This window comes from Medicago sativa, chromosome 5, assembly GCF_051527215.1.
Source record: "Medicago sativa cultivar Bolivia chromosome 5, Bolivia_mono, whole genome shotgun sequence".
NCBI classification, from domain to species: Eukaryota; Viridiplantae; Streptophyta; class Magnoliopsida; order Fabales; family Fabaceae; genus Medicago; species Medicago sativa.
Genome location: NC_140753.1, coordinates 13,085,030 through 13,098,924, shown reverse-complemented (window position 1 = coordinate 13,098,924; position 13,895 = coordinate 13,085,030). Strand labels below are relative to the sequence as shown.

At 32.0% G+C, this 13,895-nt stretch overlaps 3 protein-coding genes across 3 annotated transcripts; 2 read left to right on the top strand and 1 right to left on the bottom strand.

Annotated features, from left to right (window-relative positions):
- Positions 1 to 1,682: 1,682 nt before the first annotated feature.
- On the top strand, positions 1,683 to 6,365 carry LOC146920200 (Eukaryotic aspartyl protease family protein). Its single transcript, XM_085713627.1, has 10 exons — positions 1,683 to 2,100; positions 3,434 to 3,569; positions 3,801 to 4,042; positions 4,253 to 4,480; positions 4,684 to 4,819; positions 4,918 to 4,997; positions 5,279 to 5,372; positions 5,462 to 5,522; positions 5,624 to 5,695; positions 5,792 to 6,365. The coding sequence occupies exons 1-10, from the start codon at positions 1,769 to 1,771 to the stop codon at positions 5,992 to 5,994; spliced, it is 1,584 nt and encodes a 527-aa protein (XP_085569753.1). The 5' UTR covers positions 1,683 to 1,768; the 3' UTR covers positions 5,995 to 6,365.
- Positions 6,366 to 8,069: 1,704 nt separating this feature from the next.
- Positions 8,070 to 9,640, top strand: LOC146920199 (peroxidase 64-like). The gene is made up of 4 exons (XM_085713625.1): positions 8,070 to 8,318; positions 8,441 to 8,629; positions 8,776 to 8,938; positions 9,043 to 9,640. The coding sequence occupies exons 1-4, from the start codon at positions 8,115 to 8,117 to the stop codon at positions 9,435 to 9,437; spliced, it is 951 nt and encodes a 316-aa protein (XP_085569751.1). The 5' UTR covers positions 8,070 to 8,114; the 3' UTR covers positions 9,438 to 9,640.
- Positions 9,077 to 12,732, bottom strand: LOC146920198 (Putative methyltransferase family protein). The gene is made up of 8 exons (XM_085713626.1): positions 12,492 to 12,732; positions 12,307 to 12,411; positions 12,141 to 12,227; positions 11,036 to 11,086; positions 10,752 to 10,845; positions 10,582 to 10,666; positions 10,292 to 10,449; positions 9,077 to 9,418 (listed from the first exon to the last, which is right to left on the bottom strand). The coding sequence occupies exons 1-7, from the start codon at positions 12,612 to 12,614 to the stop codon at positions 10,293 to 10,295; spliced, it is 702 nt and encodes a 233-aa protein (XP_085569752.1). The 5' UTR covers positions 12,615 to 12,732; the 3' UTR covers positions 9,077 to 9,418; position 10,292.
- Positions 12,733 to 13,895: the final 1,163 nt, after the last annotated feature.

Below are 13,895 nucleotides of genomic sequence, written 5' to 3'. Positions count from 1 at the left end.
TGATATCGTTTGAATACATCAAATTTACTTCCATATGAACATACATGATTTTATTTCCATTATAAACACACAAAAAACATGATTTGTTATAAAAAAGAAGGAAAATGCTAGATATCAAGAAAGAATTTTCTTGATGAATTCAAGAATGACAAGACAGAATAATCACCCTTAGATTTCAATCTTATCTATTAAAGTTTCATAAAAAAAAATACATAACACCCACCATCCCATGATTTCCGGCAAGGCTGGGATTTTATTGGCTAACATTAATTTCGGAACAATTTCTTGATAAAATCTTTCTTGATATATAACATTGCTCTAAAAAGAACTATATATTATTTTATTATAGTATTATATTTTTTACTCAAATTATAGGATGTTATAATATGTTTGTATGTACAAAAATATTTGAGTAAGAGTGAAACATATACCTTTTGAATTAAGTTATGTTCAATGGTGAACCTTTGTTCAAAAAAATGTTCAATGGTGAACCTTCGAAGAAATTTTAATAGTGCATGATTAGGAACAGAGACATCAACTCAAATCGGAATTTGCAACTACATCACCTACGTAGAAATGTTAAATGGCACATAACAACATCCATCATTATCACAACAAAAATAATAAATAAAATTCTAGGAAAAGGTTAAAGTTCAACCGGGTGCAGTTGGCTTCCTCACCGCTAAAATACTGATTTTCATCAGCAAAACGTTCTTTGTTCACCAACTTTATTAATTAAATAAAAAAAACTTCATAAATTAAATAAATAAATACATAAACTAAGTAATTAAACAAAATAAGTTTTCAACAGGGGGTTCATATATGAATTGAACACCCATATATTTGGCACCAACCTTTTGCTAATGTAAAATCAACGCCGGTCGCGGATGAGAAATAAATAAGACGACTTTGACTTTTCCTTAGAAAAAACTTGTGAATCTTAAACCAAATCATAAGCTATCTTCTCTTCCAATGCACAGTGCTTCTAGACAACAATTCATAACAGATTAACCAAGTGGTTCAATAGTAATCAATGGATATGACTCTTCAAAATGAAATGGTTAATAAAGCGATAAACGTGTATGATTCTTTATGTATATACATATACTTGTAACATCAACTTATTCATTTTAGAAGAACTTTAATTGAATTATTTGTTGTTACCGACCCCGGTTAAAGAAGAATTAGTGTTTAAATTCTACTTAAAATAATATTTTATTATTTACTTATCACTAGATCGGTCAAATTCAGAAAAACCCAGGACCTTTCCTTTTGAAATTGGAGGATAAGGGGAAAAAACAATTCATCACAAATTAAGAAAAACTTGTAATAGTAGTAATTTTAATAAATTAAGACTTCAAAAATAATTTTTATTTTATGCTATTTAGTTGGAATTTGGATTCATGCAATCGAGAATTTCTTGTTTTTATGCATCCGATGGTCTCAACAAAAAAAACGTAAAATATTAAATTTATTTGAACTGTCTGATCTTGATCAAATGACTAGTAAAGACTGACTTTAAATGGCGACTATATAGAATCCAAATCCTTATGTTTCATGATACACAAGGAACTTTTTTTTTTTTTTAGGGACAAGGAACTTTCTTATTACACGCTTCTTGACTCTGCCATTGACATTTACTTCACACGCATATAAAACATAACTACGTTATTAGTGTTATTGACTCAACCATATATATTTTCCGAAATTTTTTCATATCACACGATACTATAGCTAACTCAAATTCAACTCATCATATTCATTCATCATGGCTTTTCTTTCTATCTCCTACGAAACCCATAATTCTTTATATGTTTCAGTGTTATTAACGTTAATACTATGTTTAATTTCACAATCACATAGGTGCCATGGTTCTAGTTCATTCGGTTTTGATATCCACCATCGGTTTTCTGATCCGGTGAAGGGTATTTTGGGTATTGAGAACGTTCCTGACAAGGGAAGTCGTGAATACTATGTTGCTATGGCCCACAGAGACCGTGTTTTTCGGGGTCGGCGTCTTGCTGACGGTGGTGATGTTGATCAGAAGCTTCTTACGTTTTCTCCAGATAACACCACGTACCAGATTAGTTTGTTTGGATAGTAAGTGTTTTTTCAACCACTACTTAATTTTTTGTTATATTTTAATTTCATCTTTTTTCTGGTTCATATATTTTATTTATGATGTTCTATGACATAGCAACCACATATGTTTGTGTTTGGTACATGAATAAAGTTCATAGAATCACACGGGATACTTCTTTTTAGAAAGAAAAAGATTGGGAGAGAGAGAGAGTATTTGAATTCTTTATGTGATTTAGAGACCAAATCTTTAGCCTTTAATTACATTATTTCTTTTCCATTTTAGATAATTTTTGGAATTGAATATTTAAAAGGACTAATTTGATTGAAGAATATTTTGTCAAAATAATTATTTTAAAATTTTATTTATTTCATTCATATACTACACTAAATTGTACAGGAGTTGTGTTATTTGACAACTTATAAGACAACCTTAGATTTACAAAGAAAAAGTAAGTATTGACACGAAAATCAAAATATTAGAGAGTTAAAGTAAAACATGATGTAAGTATGAGAGAAAAATTTATCATAAAATGGTTGTACAAATATTATTTCTCATTGTATAATGCCTAAATTTAAGAGATTAATGTTTGTACAAATATATTTCTCTTTGTACAAATATATTTTTCTTCTGTAAAAAAAAAAAATTAATATCTATAGTTTCTGAAATTTGTAAAGAATAAAAAATAATCCATAAGTCTTAGCTCAATCAGCAAAAATGCTGAAATTGCTATGTTTGAACACTTGGTTCGAACCCAACTCCTCCATTTGTGTGTGTGATTTTCAATGACAATTGTTATTTAGTAATTCATTCATTTATATGTGATTTTTCAATGACTACTATCATTTTCTATCTAAAAAAAAATCTGATATGGACCTTCCAAAAAAGAATCTAAATGTGAACTCTTACAATTTTTTAGTAAAATTTACTGAAATATTACATTTTTTCCCTTTTTTATTAGTTTAAAATTTCAATTTAGTGTTTTTTCTTTGACTCAAAATTCATTTTTTTTTTTAATGGGAGGTAAATATTAGACAGCTCCCTTAATTATTCTTTTCATTTTTTGGGTCATGGAAAATCATGTGTGTCATGTATCTTTTATTTTTCTAAATTCAATATGAATCTAAAAATACTTGATGGGTTTTGCCTTTTTGTTATGCATTCTTGATGTGGATGAAGGTCATGGAAAATCATGTGTGTCATGTATCTTTTATTTTTCTAAATTCAATATGAATCTAAAAATACTTGATGGGTTTTGCCTTTTTGTTATGCATTCTTGATGTGGATAATAATAATGTATATATGTAGAGTGATTATTCATTGCTTATTTTTTCCTCTTGGTTTGTATTTCAGTTTGCATTTTGCCAATGTTTCTGTTGGAACACCAGCTTCATCGTATCTTGTTGCATTAGATACTGGGAGTGACTTGTTCTGGCTCCCTTGCAATTGTACCAAATGTGTCCATGGTATAGAGCTATCAACAGGACAGGTACACTAAATTGCATTTATCAAAATCATACTATATATGTATCAAAACTATACTGCAGAGATTGGTAACGCAAGCTTGTGACCTAAGTAGGGGTATTAAGATGTCGGAAGGTCCTTTGTTGTGTGCCAAAAAAAAAGTATCAAAACCATACTATAGTTTAATCTTGTACTACTATAATTATATTATCTCTCTACTATTTGAATTTAATGACACTTTCTTTATTACTTACAGAAAATTGCTTTTAATATCTATGATAACAAAGAATCATCCACTAGCAAAAATGTTGCCTGCAATAGCAGCTTATGTGAGCAGAAGACACAGTGCTCTTCTTCATCTGGTGGCACTTGTCCATATCAAGTTGAATATCTATCAGAAAATACTTCAACTACTGGTTTCTTGGTAGAGGATGTGTTGCACCTAATTACAGATAATGATGATCAAACTCAACATGCTAACCCACTAATTACTTTTGGGTAACTTTTTAACATCTTACTCAGTTTGCTTATTCCTCGCTAAGTTTAGTAATGGAATTCGTGTCCAAAAAAAAAATGTTTAGTAACGAAATTATAGAATGTCGTATTTTTTCTCTAAATTTTCATCACCAATTTAACTATACAATATTTTTTTGGACTTGCTTTTTTTGGCATTTTTAACAGTTGTATTTGTCATTGAATGTGTTGCAGTTGTGGGCAAGTTCAAACAGGGGCTTTTCTGGATGGGGCAGCTCCAAATGGTCTGTTTGGACTAGGAATGAGTGATGTATCTGTTCCAAGTATCTTAGCCAAACAAGGGCTAACTTCAAATTCTTTTTCAATGTGTTTTGGTGATGATGGTTTGGGAAGAATCACATTTGGGGATAATAATAGTAGCTTGGACCAAGGAAAAACACCATTCAATATTAGGCCGTCGCAGTAAGTGGTTATTGTATATTTATATATCTTAGATTTCATATATGTTTTTAGCAGCTTGGATAATGTTAAGGTTTCTTAAGTAAAAAAAATTTATTAACCTGCCCAAATTAACCTCAAAGGTCTATCTTTAAACTATCTTTCTGAAAGGTTTATATTAGAAGCACTGTGTATTTGAAGTTTTAACATGATCACTTTGTTTGCAGTTCAACTTACAACATCACTGTCACCCAAATTATTGTGGGAGGAAATTCCGCTGATCTGGAGTTCAATGCAATATTCGATACTGGTACCTCATTTACATACTTAAACAACCCGGCTTATAAGCAAATTACTCAAAGTGTAAGTTATTAATTAATTATAATTTTTAAATATGTAACTGGAGTATCATTCCATTCCACTTGAGTTCTTATTAATTAATTATTCCATTGTTTTTGCAGTTTGATTCAAAAATTAAACTACAAAGGCATTCATTTTCTGATTCTGATGATCTTCCCTTTGAGTACTGCTATGACTTAAGGTGATTATAGTTTATAGCTTGAGAGATTTCTTTTCTTTTTAATTTCAAATTAATCACCAAGCACTGATTGTTGGATATAGTTGGAGATATGTTCGATATAATTGAAGTTGTTAAGTTAGTTACAAGTTGGATAGTATTAGTTGCACATTAGTTAAGATTTGTTAGTTTATCTACGATCACTATGTAAAGTGTATCATACACTCTGTAATTATCTTTTCTTATTCTACCAACTGTAAAGTGTATCAGCTGCAAATTAGTTAAGATTTCAACTTTGTTTGCAGAACAAACCAGACAATTGAAGTTCCCAATATTAACTTGACGATGAAAGGTGGAGACAATTATTTTGTCATGGAGCCGATAATAACAAGTGGCAGGGTGATATAACTTTTTGGTTCATGAATTTGATAACTAATGTTTTTCATTTCTCTTAACCTTATAAATGATTCTTGTGGTATTCATTCCAGGGTGTTAACAATGTTCTTTGTTTGGCTGTTTTGAAAAGCAACAATGTGAATATCATTGGACGTGAGTAAAAATTGAATTGAAGCTTTTAATAAGTATGTGTTTGATTTTGTGATGAAGAGCGTCATAATTGCAGCATTGATCTTGTATTTATTTTCATGCAGAAAACTTCATGACTGGCTACCGGATAGTTTTTGATCGCGAGAACATGACTCTAGGTTGGAAGGAATCTAACTGTGAGTACAATTCACCCTTTGTACTTCAAAATATATAGCTTCCTTTAATTCTCCATTAGTTATTGTTAATGAGAAATTATGTTATGTTATTATCAGGTTATGATGATGAACTCTCGAGTTTACCTGTTAACCGATCGCACGCCCCAGCTGTGTCTCCTGCTATGGCGGTGAATCCTGAAATACAATCTACCCCTTCAAATGGTCCTCAAAGACTTCCATCTAGTCACTCATTTAAGAAAGAACCTGCATTAGCATTTACGGTGGCAATTATCCTGCTTTTAGCAAATTTTTTAGCATAGATTTAGTTGTTGAGTGTTGTATTATTTAGATTAGTGCAATTTTTTTCAGAATACACGAGAGAGAAGCATTATTACTATACATTTTTTTCTGGAGTCTTGATAGCATTGATTTGATAGAGTTTGTAAATAATTTAAAAGCACATCAGCATAGTTGTATACCACATAATTTGTCTTTGGATTCTTAAGATCTCTATTATATTTGGATCTCATAATTTATTTGTTGAAAAAACCGTCAATACTATAATCTCTCACCAATTTGAACCCTAAGACTATAGAAATATTATTAGTCTCTCAATTGCTTTCAAAATAAGAGAGAGCAATAATGATTTAAGGACTAAGTTGATGGATTGAAGATAGTTTAGGAACTATTTTAGTCCAATAAACAAGCATTTGTGTTTTATTTAAACATCAAAATACATAAATTGAATGTGTTTACCTCTATTAATTACACACATAAAAAAGTACATTAGATTTAAAAGAATAATCATATTTGACATCAAAATTGTGATGTCCAATAATCATCTCTCTGATCTTAATCGATTATATTCAGAAACACAATCAACTAACCTGTTTGCATTTTCAATTCACAAGTCAACTAATAGTGCCCAATGGACCTAAAAAGCACATGATTGCAAATAGCAGCACTAACTCGATAGCTACTTTTCATCTACTAAAACGATGAAGAAATTTTTTTCATTATGCTATACCTTTTGTAAAATCACCAAAGTGTTCAGACATAAAGTAGGATTTCAATAATTAGATTCCTTTTAACTAGAAACCTACATCAACAGAAAAACAACTGCAATAATTAAAGCTTTGATATAACATATGCTTAACATGATAAAAAAGACTTGGAATGCAAGCAATGGCAGCAACAAAACAAAATCACGATGGCTCGGTCTTAACCACCTCATACATTCCTCCTACATATTTGATGAGCGTCATTCTTTGCTACTCCCTCCGTTTAAATACGAGTATCACTTTAGCAATAAAAATTGGTTTTAAAATAAATGTCACTTACAATTTATAATGTATAATTATTATTTTACTTCCAATTATAATCTGGAATTAATTTAGAGTACACTACTTTCAAAACAATAACATCAATAGTAAATAATGTTAGTTTAATAAAATTGTCATGTATTTTGACACCATCATTACATTTTTTGAATATACGTGTAAAAATCTTAAACGAACTCATTTTGAAACGGAGAGAGTGGTATCTAGTAAATAGTTAGGGTGCTCTTTTCCCATCTCTCAAAACTACAGTACTTCAGACGTGAGTATGTAATGTACTTTTCCCTCCTCTTCTCTCAAACCTTCCCCTCCCACACCACTTCATTCACAATGGTTGCAAAAATTTAAATAATAAATATAAGCTTTGGAAAAACAAGTTAAATAACAATAATACTTTCCTACACGATCAGAAATAGTAAGTTAAAAGATACATATAAAACACCATGTAAAAAGTAGAATAACTTTTGAAAAGATTAATGAAAGGCAGCCATAAAATAGGACGTGGCCACTAACCTCAATTTCGGTCAAAACTAAATGTTATTACCCAAACTTTAAAAATAAAAAAAAAAATAAAAAAACTTACAGTAAACTAAAACAATTCACTCCTCACACTAGGACACTGCCAAAAAGATCTGTAACAATCAACGGATCCTAATGATATATCATGGGCATTGATCTTTTCTAATTGTACTCATGAAGACCATGCAATCATTGCTTAGCACTAGATTTAGTTGTTGTTTTACTAAAACATTAGATTTAGTTAGAGTATTTAATCTAATCTAATCTAATTAATTTATTCTGAATGAGTGTAACAAACTCTACACCGTTAAATTCCACCCTGCTTAAAAAAAAAAAAAAAAACATTGTACACCAGAACAATTGAACCTTCCTTTAGTTTGGAGCATAAAGTGAATTGTCTGTTTGTAATGAGAATGCTTAAACATTACTACTTCATTGACAATACTAGTTAACGAACTGGTCATCTAGGGCCACATTATCTCATCTAATAATTAAGCTTTTACCCCTTTAAAAACCCATTGAACTCATCTTTGATTTCCACAGATAGCAACAGCTAAAAAATAATAAAAGTACTCTTAATTGACATGGCTGTCATGGTTGCATTCTTGAATTTGATTATCATTTTTTCAGTGGTTTCTACAGGAAAATCACTCAGCTTAAACTACTATGATAAATCATGCCATGATCTGGAGTATATTATTTTGAAGACTGTGAAGGATGCTACTGCTAGGGACAAAACTGTTCCAGCAGCACTTCTCCGAATGCACTTCCATGATTGCTTCGTTCGAGTATTGCTATATTGAACTCCTTTCTTCTTGACATTGTTTTTTTCTTGTTTCCTTTTCCCGCAAACCATCTATACATTTGATTATTCATTTGAATGTGTCGTTTTTTTCCTATACTTTTGAAGGGGTGTGATGCATCTGTGCTGCTAAATTCGAAAGGAAAAAACAAAGCAGAAAAGGATGGACCGCCAAATATCTCATTGCATGCATTCTATGTCATTGATGAAGCAAAGAAAGCATTAGAAGCTAAATGCCCTGGTGTAGTTTCTTGTGCTGATATTCTTGCCCTCGCAGCAAGGGACGCAGTTTATCTGGTAATAAAACAAAGCCAAGAACCAAAGCTCTCTTTCATTGAGACTCTGTTATGTTGTTTACTTTAGAATTGAAATATGTAGATATGTTAACATGTATTTGTAAGTTTTAACTGATAACTGATGGTACATCTATGTATATTCTACAGTCTGGAGGACCTAAATGGAATGTTCCAAAAGGAAGAAAAGATGGAAGAACATCTAAGGCCAGTGAAACAAGACAATTACCAGCACCAACATTCAACATATCACAGCTGCAGCAAAGCTTCTCACAAAGAGCATTGTCTGTGGAAGACTTGGTAGCTCTGTCAGGTAAGCTATTCCTAAAGTTAAAAACCTTCAAAACTTCACCATTTTTCATGCTTTCATTTATATCTTAATGGAGTTTAAAGTAACGTGTTTTGACCCATATGTAGGAGGGCATACCTTAGGCTTCTCTCACTGCTCATCTTTCCAGAACAGAATCCAAAACTTTAATGCTACACATGACGTGGACCCTTCATTACATCAATCGTTTGCAGCAAAACTAAAATCAATTTGTCTGTTGAAAAATAAGGCCAAAAATGCTGGCACCACTATGGACCCTTCTGCAACAAATTTCGATAATACTTATTACAAATTGATCCTCCAACAAAAAGGCTTGTTTTCTTCTGATCAGGCTTTGCTTGACAGCCCAAAGACCAAGCAATTGGTTTCTAAGTTTGCCGCCTCACAAAAGGCTTTCTTTGACGCTTTTGCCAAGTCCATGATAAAAATGAGTAGCATCAATGGTGGGCAAGAAGTTAGGAAGGACTGCAGAAAGATCAACTAGAAAGCCTTAATTTAGTTGAAGTTAATTATGATATTCCAGACAAACTATTGTGTGAAAAGTGGTGAATCGCATTTTGAAGATGGTAATAATATTGTGTGTTTTCATTTATAGAGATATGCATTCTTTTTTCTTTTGAAGAAGCAGAGATATGTATTCTTATATCAGTTTTATAACAAGTCAAAAAAGGTTTGTTCAGCCCACAAGCCCTGCTTCTCAAAATGGTGATTTTCAATTTTTCATGGGAAAAAGTAAGATATTGGTCTTGTCAAAAACATGGCCAACAAATGTTTACTACTGTAGGCTACGATTTGAGATAACAGTTAACAATGCAAAACTCAACTCCATTAAAAAAAAATTAATTCCATTAAAAAAACCAATGCAAAACTCAACATTTGAAAACGATTCAAAAAAGTCGTAAGAGTTTTAAGCATGACCATTTGATAGCACAGCAAATATCAACATTGTAAACATCTTTTCAGTTACTGTATAATAAAATACCTAGTGATTCCGAAGAGCAAATCAAATCAAGCCTAAATATAATTATTAAAGCAGTTGAAATAAATAATGCTAGAAATCTCTTTAATGCGCGCCAAACCGCCCCATTTGCTACTTGGTAGTTGCTAGCTACCATGTTTTAACATTAAGCAATGATGAAATAAAAAGGAATTAGGTATGTTTTTTCTTCATCAAATGTATGTATAGCATGGAAGTACGATATCCACTTTAGGAGGTATTCTTTTAAGACAATCAAAGTCCTATTTTATTGCTTGATATACAAAAAAAAAACATAGATAGCAGCAACATCGCCTAAAAATACAGACACTCCTAAATTTTATCAGAAAATTTGGAGGTACCTCAAGCATTATCTTTCGACGTTAGAGCTATCTCCACCAATTGAATGTTTCCACTTAGCTGAGAAGCCTTGAAGGATGGTAGGATAGAAAATCCATCAAGAAGCTTGAGACACTTCAACCCCCATTTTCGCATCAAGAACTCGATAAGGTGATGCCCACTGCAAAAGGTTACATACATGGCTAAGTTAAGAAAATATTGAAAGAAAGAAAAAAACCTTATAAGATGCAGAATGAAAAGTAAAGACAAAATTGTTTCACAAGTTTTGAGCATCACTGAGAATGAAAAGTACCTTCTATTATGGTATGAGGTTATAAAAATTGATCCAGGTGAATTTTGGAGCAGGAATGTCACAGTGGCAAAGAGGTCATCAAAAGCTAAATAATATAAAAGAAAGAATGATTTAGTACAACAAATCCAAAAAGGAAGGTAACAAAGACCTGAAACAGGTCTTTCTCTCACCATTTGAGTCATACAACACATCAGCGCCTAGAATAATTGTAGGTCGTAAATCAAATATGGATGAATCCCAAACTCCCCATGTCAGTCCTAGCACCTTCAAATAGAAGCCAATACATTCAGACAACACAAACAAACATGATACAAATAAAAACTTCAACATTAATCATTGTTTAATAATCACTTTTCAGAAAATCCATGATATATAGACACAGTGCTAATCTAACTATAATATTATAATGAAAAGGAAATTTTTTCCAACAGGCTTCATTACAGTGATATCTTACATTGCACTCAAGTTTATTCAAGTCGCAAACTCTTCTCATGTTATCAAGCACCTGCAAGTCCAGAACCAGCAGCAGTCATTTAAAAGATCTACAAGTTTCAGAATCTACTCATCGAATAATCAAATGATACATACTACTAACGAAAATCGGAGACCATTGTGTCATATTGACAAACCTAGAAAACAGTTGGATTCAAAGCAACACTTAGTACACCTTTGGTAAACATAAACACCTTAATTAAACTCTTATTAAAGCTTATGGACATACCAAACATGAGATTTTATAAAAAAATCGAAAGATAAGTACTAGAGTTAATGGGCTCACGGTGTAAAGTAGTTTTATCTGACATTCAATACGAACCCTCTATATCTGCGTATCACCGAAATTTCTTATTAAAGGGGGTTTTCGGTGTCCAACATATGTCTGTGTCCGACACCGACACATATGATTACATTCTATTATGTCATTTTTTCAAATTACTATTGGTGTCGACGTGTCAGTGTAGCGTCGTGTTTGATGTCTGTGCTGGTGTTTCATAGCTCTATATTGCCATAAACATCACCACTTTTAAGATGTAGTTATAAGAATAGAGTAATGTGGTAAAATAATGAATTTTCTCTGGACACCTTTGTAAAACTAATGTATAGTTGCACCGACATTGCATATCCTTTAAATCCTTTAAAACCAGTGCGTCATATTGACAATCCCAGAAAACAGTTGGATTCAAAGCAACACTCTGTACATGTTTGGTAAACATACACCTTAATTAAAACCCTTACTAAAGCTTATGGACATGTCAAACACATGATTTTAAAATTTGTCAAAATACAAGAACATGAGTTTAATGAGCACACTGTCAGTGTAGTAAAGTAGTTTTACACTGATATCTCATATCATAACACCACTTTTAAAATGTAGCTAAAAGAACATAGTAGTGTGATAAAATGATTTTTTTATCGAATGTCAGTGCAAAACTAATTTACACCGACATTGCATATCCTTTAAATCTTAGATACCGATGATTATACAAACTAAACAAACCTCTAAAACTTTCCAAACACTTCCTAATTTAAAAAATATATTACTAAATAAACAGGAAGAAAACCTCTAATCTGGTGGAGTCATCAGTAAGAGTGACATTGGCACCAACTTTTGCCGCAACCAAACCAGGTAAGCAAGTTCCAGCACCAAGCTACACCAACATATGAAAACAAATACAAATCATGAACAATGAACTTCAAATAATCAAAAATTTCGAAAAAAGCACACACCTCAAAAACGTTAACTCCTGAGAATCGGTGCTTTTGCTGCCAAATATACTCGCTGAGAATTACAGCACAAGGCCATACGTATAAGCCGTAATCCTCGCTCATATTCTGTGTGGAAATTCAGAGTGTTTGTTAGTTTCAGATTTCGGCGTGAGAAAATGCGAATTTGGGAAGTGGAAGTTGAGGACCTCGATAATGGAAATTGTGAGAGTTTCAGAGTCGTCGTTGAAATTGTGCTGAGAAATTGTGGTCATAGTCATAGTGGCTGTATTATCAGAATCGGATTCTTCGTCCCGGTCATTTTCTTCCATGTCTCCCGCCAAAGAAAATGGGATTTTGGCCCGTTTGCATATACACCACCTCACACAAATGCTTATGCTCAATAAGTTATAAGCTATCTCAATAAGTTCTTTCCTGTTCGATATCAACATTGCGTTTGATAATTTTTATTTAATACTTTTAAATATTTTATAATGTTTGACCAAAAAAATAATAATTTTACAATTTAGTTTTTTTCTTTTTTTATATTTTTTTAAGGAATGTTTTTTTTTATATAATCATCACAATGTTACAAACATATGCTATTGCACATGAGAATCACACTGATAGCTTATTAAAATAATGACATAAGGGCAGGCGTAAGCCCTCTTTTACTAAAAAAAAAAAATGACATACGGAGCTTGTGAAGCCGTTAGAACATTGTTCTTTTCTTATAAAATGAACCCTCACTATCAACTGAAAAGACAAAAATACCTTTGTGTGACTTAAGTTATGCTCGGAACTTTCAATGCGAGTTAACTCACGTACGCAGGTTGTAAATCCAACGTAACTTAACTCACGTTGTGTACTGCTATAGAACAGCAAAGTCAGAAACAGAAAGTCACTTTGTTTCAAAACTCCCAAATACGAATTCTCTCCCATTAGAGTTAGGAATTGTTAGAAATTGTGTTGACCTCTAGGTATTTGATAAAATGTCCCAATAAAAATTTGTTTGTTTTTTAAGTGCAATGTGATAGTTTAGATATTGAAATGACAATACCGAAATTTAACTGTTGTTGTTGAATAGTTCAAAATGACACAACTGTTAATACCAAAAATAAAGTATTTGGTCGAAATCATGATTATATTTTCGACAAGGCAAATGAGTTATTTCGACATGCTGCAAAGTGCAAAGGAATTTCGACCAAGAACATACAGACTTCGACACACCGCAATTTCGACCAAGTGACATAATATGTTGCATGCATATAGTTTCCAACCAAAGACCAGGAGAAATAATTTGGAGTTGCAAGTGGACTGTGTGGCAGCAAACAAGGTGGAAGTGCATGAAAGTTATTTCTACTTTTAATCTAGACAGTTGGATTTAGTGGTAGTTTTTCCTACAAGGTGTGTGTGGGTGTGTGTGTGTGGGTGTGTGTGTGTGTGTGTGTGTCAGTTTGTAATAAGAACACAGGTTGGTTTCTTGATTTTTGAAAACTATGTAACACCTACATGTCGCGAGAGCAAACGGGTTCAGGAATGAAAATATTGACAGATTCAAACCACCAGTTATATTCGTGCAATTTAATATTATTGTTCTTGTTTTATTTTCC